The 6,000-nt window shown below is 46.8% G+C and overlaps 1 protein-coding gene across 1 annotated transcript in view; it reads left to right on the top strand.

Annotated features, from left to right (window-relative positions):
* The first annotated feature begins 415 nt into the window (after positions 1–415).
* Positions 416–6,000, top strand: part of Cyth1 (cytohesin 1) — a 49,800-nt gene continuing 44,215 nt past the window's right edge. The window contains exon 1 of the mRNA XM_010618507.3: positions 416–577. Within this exon, the coding sequence (XP_010616809.1) occupies positions 550–577 (28 nt within the window). The 5' untranslated portion in view covers positions 416–549. The remainder of the gene's footprint in view (positions 578–6,000) is intronic.

Genomic DNA, 6,000 nt, shown 5'->3' with positions numbered 1-6,000 from the left:
AAAGGAAATCAGAATGGAGATAAGATTGAACTTACACTGATTGAGAGATTGGCCCTTGGATATTTATTTATTTATCTATTTATTTGCTTCTAAAACCTGCCTTTTGCTTTTAGCGTATGACCTCATAACATATTGTAATAATTGTGATCTTAGTCACCCTCTTGGGAAATGTGCTCTTCTCATCGTGAGAGGAACAATTTTGAGTGATTGTGTTTTAAGAAAGTGCTGGAAAGTGAAGAGGAAATGTGCAGTTAGCGCCATCCTTTGCTTTGGTGAGTCAGAAAAAAACTCAAGTGCTGTGGCTGCCGCTGAGGTGGGGCTTGGGCTTGACTTCAGGAACTAGGCGGTGGCAGTGACTGACTCCTTGGAGGCAACAGGCTGATTGGCCTGGGCGTGGCCAGCCATTTCTCCGTCAGTTCAGGAAGCAGCTCTGAGCTGTCCCTCTGACTGGACAGCCCCACCCAACCAATCTGCAAATTTGGCCATGAGTTAGCTGCGACTTTCAAGCTCAGACAGACGAGACTTTTCTGTGTCCTATTGGAGTGCAAGATGGTCCTTAAAACTGAAGCGGAGGATGGTGAGTACCAGCCCCAGACCAGGACCAAGGTGACCTGAGGCGCCTGGAGTGGAGTTCTGAGGGTCGTCTTCTATTCCTGTGTGAAATCCTGGGAGGGTGGCCCTTGGGGAGGAGTTAAGGAACAACCCTAACTCTGGTTTTTACCTTGTTCTCTTCAGGAGGAAGAGTGCAGAGTGTTGAGTGTTGGCATGCTGAGGCGGGGATGTGTGTGTGACAGAGCGGGCACAGTGTGTTTTGAAACCCTTTAAGACCCCGTCCCATCAGCTCCAAGGCGGGTGTTTCTTGGTGGTGCTCAGCCTCCTGCTGGGTGACTCTTCCTCTCTCTCAGTAGCAGTGGGTCAGGAGGTCTGGGAACTGCATGCCTCTAAAATGAGCCTGAGCTGAAAAGTAACACGTAAGAGCCTAGATTGAAAGTACCAGTGAGATTTGGGATAAATACTAGTAACTTTTGTTAAATGTAGCTAAGGGGAAACTTGGCCTTCCTCTTTCGTTGTAAGGTGGAAGCCTCCGGGCCTGCAAAGCTTCACCTCGCCCGCACTGTAAATCCGGAAGCTGTGAGTAAGGAGATGACCGACTCTGGCTTCTGACCCCAAAGGTTGTGCTGAAGATGAGCTCAGAAGGCCGGGCTAAGGGCAGAAGAGCCAAGTGGACATGTGTATGTCACAGTGACACCTTGACCTTGGTGTTTTAGTGCTGTAGGACAAGCTAGAGCAAAGTATATGCTGGCTTGTAGCTCATAATGAATGATAAGAATACGTTTGAAATAAAAATGAGGCTACATTTCAAAGTAGATTTCAGGAAAGTTACAATAAATTCTAGGAGTCCCTTGCATGCTTTTCTTTCTCTGGTTCATGTGTATTTAACCCTTTGGAGCCCACGGCTGATATGAGAGATACAAACTCAGTTACATGTTAAGGGTAACACCTGACCTCAAACTTCATGTCTCTCCCCGAGCCACAGATTACCTTGGACAGTGTCCATGGGGGCACTTTAGAAAGCTATGTCACATGTGAAAGATTTTGGAGAGAGACAAACAGGTGTTTGTAATAATCCTTTTGCATTTGAGGAAGGGGACAGTAATGAGATTTGATGTCAGGTCAGTGCTGAACTGCCCAGTTGGGAAATTTTGTATCTGAAAGGGGAGTCCAAGCTAGCCAAGGCCTTGAGTTCAGAGGGAACAAGGCTGAGGACATAGTCATGATAAAGCAGAACAGTAGATGCTAGAGCTCCTGGAGGGGCAGCAGTGACTGGTGGTCACCATGACACTTTCTTATGCTAACTTGCTGCTGGTCCTTCTAGTGAGCCTGGCTTCAGACCCACCCAGGAGATGTGGTTCAACAGTCGCTTCAAGGGCTGAGTCAGGTCACATGTCCTTGGCTAGAAACTTCAAAAGTCAGCAGTGGCTGCCCTGTGTGTGTGTGTGTGTGTGTGCGCGCGCGCGCATGCTTGGCCTCAGTGGGTCCCCAAGCTCCCAGGGGAGGGAGCAGCGCAAGTCAGCTTGGTGTGTCTCAGAGCTGCTTCTGCCAGGTTCACAGTCCTGGAGTTCACGCCTAATAGAGGTTAGATGAGGGTCTTTGAGAATGTTCTTGGAGAAGTCAGATTCTTTCTTGCTGTAGAATCTCAGACCTACAGTCCTCAAGTTGAAAGTGTTACCCTTTGTTTCCACCTTTACCTGGTGCCTACCTCCTCCCATGTTCGGGCCAGAACTGTAAGTGAAAATTAACCAATGCAGTCAATGGGGTGCTGTTTTCTTTAATTGCCATGAATTGGGGTTTTATTTTTTTGGTCTTATCTCTTTTTTTTTCTTTTTTTTTTTTTTGGCCCCACTGGGCATCGAACTCAGGACCTTGCACTTGTGCGGCATCACTGAGCTAAGTCCCTGGCCCTAGTCTTACCTTTTTAATGTTCAGTCCCCCTTAATTTGCCATTGACCCTCTTTCTGGGTTGAAACTCAAGCTTCTTGGTGTGGGCACCAAGGCCCTTCACAAACAGACCCTTCACTGTCTTCCCTGGGCAGCCCATCCCCAAGCCCTGACATGTGGTGTGCTCACCGTCCCCAGGCTCCTTACCTTGACCGGGACTGTCCATTCCCTCTGCTTCTCTATTTGGGGAGATCATTGGTCCTAAGCTTTGGCTCAGAGGCTGGCATCTCTGCAGCCTGTTGGCATGTCCTGGTGTTTCCTGAGTCCTTGATGTGTGTGGCTGCTGTGACTGAGTGGCCACTTACCTGGTCCTGTCCACTGGGCAGGGACTGGAGCTATTTAAATCCCAGCTCCAAGCACAGGGTGCTTTTTTTTTTTTTTGTACTGGGGATCAAACTGGGGACCTTTCACTTTAAAGGCAGGTGGCAGAACCACTGAGCTAAATCCCTGGCCCCTAGCACAGGCTGCTTCTGTGGCAGATGCTTGGCAAATACTGGCTGCATTTGAATTTGTAGATTTCAGTAGGAGAATAAAGAGTTGAGGTCTAGGCAGGGACAGCAAGTGAGAACTGGCCTCCCTCTTCTCTGGGAGAAGCTTACCTTAAATGTCTTATTTACCCTCATGGAATCTTGTACCTCATCTGCAAGCCGGAGGGAACAGTTCGTTGTCAGGAAATATGCAGGGCTCATAGTTTAGCTTTATTGTCCAATTTTCAGAAAGTGGACATGGAAAAACATATAAAGCCATAAGATACTATGTGGATTTAAAATGGTAATTGTTTATAGGAAAATAGGCCACATAGAAGTAAATATAGTGGTGCTGCAATAAGACATTGAGTTCTCAGGTTGCATCTGAAATGACTCACCTTAAGTTAGCTTGTGCCCCATTACTCTGTTCCTGTGTTCCAGGTGATTGTGCAGACTAGTTTTAGGTTGAAGTCTTAGCAGGAAGACATGGGGTGCGATAGCTCTAAAGTAATACCCTGTAGATAGTTTTACTCACTTCCTTACAGATTTTGAAGTCTGCAGAATGAAAAATGGTTACATCTTTATTTTTAAGCGGGAACATGTTTGGCATTGTGCAAAGTACATACCAGGGTAAGAAACCTGTCACCATCTGCTGTGACATTCTTGAAGTGGCGTTGCTCTGGCTGGATATTACAGGCTTTCTCGTTGAGCACACTGGGAACAAATGTGTACAGTGTCGTGCAGAGGTTTAGAACTGGCTTTTCTTCTTGGTAAAGAAGATGAACACAAATAAGGGCTTGGATTGTGTGCCTCTGAACAGTGTACCTTTATCCATTGACTGAGGGTTTCTGCAGCCTCCCAAGTTTTCCCCTTTGTAATGAAATATAAATGTGTGGGACTGGCTGCACTTGGTCAAGACCCATGGTTTAGTTAGAAAGTTTGTGGGAGGCAGCAGGTGGAATTTTGTAAGAAGCCCGTGTTGGTGGGAAGGAAAAGAGAAGGTATTTTAGGTCTTGGCAGGCTTAGGTGTGGGATCCTGAGCCCTTGTTCGCCTGCAGAATGGTTACCTGAGGTAAGGACAAAGCTGGGATCTGTGAGTCCAGATGGAGTGGGGGCAGTGGCCCCAGGAGCAGGAGACACTCTGCTTTTCAGCCAGTTCTCCTTGTGGCTTCAAAAGGCTCACCAGAATATATGTGTGGTGGGAGCTGGCAAGTCCTGGGTCTGTCAGAGATGGAGGGCTAGCCCTTCTGGAGGTGTTTGGGAGTATCCATCACATTTTCCCTTGTATCTTGGTGAGCCTCCAAAAGCTGCTTCATTGAAAGTACAGTGTTCTGATGTCTGCTCTTCCTTCTGTCTGATATTAGTGCAGCAAAGATTTCCTTTTTAGGAAGGGCCTTTCTGACTTCTGCCATTTTCTGCTCACCTTCTGAGGACCTTCAGCTTTCAGGACATTTATGTGACTTCACTGTACAGCCTGAGTGTGAAACGATTAGCTGGGACAGAGTCACTAACAGCAGTATAGACACAGATCTCTAGAGCTAGAGAGTACCTTTGGAGTTAGGTAGCCCAGCCCTAATCAGCTCTAAAGAGGGCCTCTCTGAACCTGCATCAGCCAAGAATACATTAAACTGCCACTGCTGGGATATGGTCATCCATGTCCTAATACATGTGATGGTTAACTGTGATTGTTGACCTGACTGGATTAGGGGACACCTAGCAGATTAGTGAAGCACACTTGTGGTGTGTCTGGTTGGGTTATGGTGGCATGACCTTGGCAATGATATTTGGTCCCTGGCTCCTTCCTCTCTGGCTCTCTCCCTGCTCTGCTTTCCAGCCACCATGAAATGAGCAGCTTTGTTTCACCACACTCTTCTGCTGTGATGTTCTTGCCAGCATATCATGAACCAAAGCTCTGAAACTGTGAGCCAAGTTAAACCTCTTCTCCTTTAAGTTGTGGCTGTCAACTGTTTTGTCCAGTGACAGGAAAGCTGACTAGTACAGTAAGTCATCAGTTAGCTTTTTGTCTTTCTCCTGCCTACACAGATGTTTGGCTCTGTAGACTGAGGTAGTGGGCTAGGAGAGCTGCAGAGGTGCAGCACCAGTTCCTCATGTGGGCCGGGTACCAGGATCCACGCAGCACTTTCGTCTTGTTCTTTACAGAGAATTCATAGAAGCTCAACACCTGACCTCAGAAAGATCCTGTGAGTTTCTTTTCCAAGTTAATGGCTGCCCCTGAATCCTCTTTCTCCCCTGGGTCTGAGCCTCTTTCCTTTTGTGTTTTTTTGCTAAGAGTCAGGATTCTGGGTCAGAGAATGAATTTGTAGGCCCCCTGTGCAACCCAGCCCTATGGGAGTAGTTACACCAGGGTGCATGGGTGTCAGAACAGCTCAAGGAGGAACACTCCAACATTAGTCTGGGTAGATGTAAGTGGCAGGTGGCATTTCTGCCTTTTCTCTGAATAGAAAACTTAATATTAACGGTTGTGTACATCGTGGATTCAGATATGCAGAATGGAGGCGAGGGAGGACTTGAAGCCTCCCTCCCGCCTATATAGTCCTTGTCTTAGTGGTGTTCAGTGATCTCCGGTCACGCATCATGCATGAGCAGACAGTGCTCTGAACAGTGCTCCGAACCGTCCTGTTTAGGGTGAGCTTTGCAGAGCACCTCACTCTGTAATCACCGTATACTGTTAAAATAGCTTTCAGTTTTTATAATTTTGGCACCATATCTGTTCAGTAAATTCTTAAATATAACTTAAGATTTTAATTGAGTGTATATTTAAGAGCTTAACCAAGCTCTCAGATTCAAATAATACTTAAGGTATGCACATTTTGTATGTGGGTAGTGCAGAAGGCTGTGCCAGTTCACACTGAGGGCAGCATGCGGGACTGTTGTGCACCCACCTTGACTGTCATTTATATTGCTACGCATTTCGATATCTGTCAGACTCATGGGAAATGGTATGTTGTTCATGCTGTCATTTGCACTTTTTAAAATTGAGTGTGAGTGCCTTTTCGTGTTTGACCACTTGCGT

The sequence above is a fragment of the Fukomys damarensis genome, unplaced genomic scaffold, assembly GCF_012274545.1.
Source record: "Fukomys damarensis isolate Sample0158 unplaced genomic scaffold, DMR_v1.0_HiC HiC_scaffold_23, whole genome shotgun sequence".
Taxonomy (NCBI): Eukaryota; Metazoa; Chordata; class Mammalia; order Rodentia; family Bathyergidae; genus Fukomys; species Fukomys damarensis.
The sequence above is the reverse complement of the archived record's forward strand: the minus strand, read 5'-3'. Positions and strand labels throughout refer to the sequence as shown.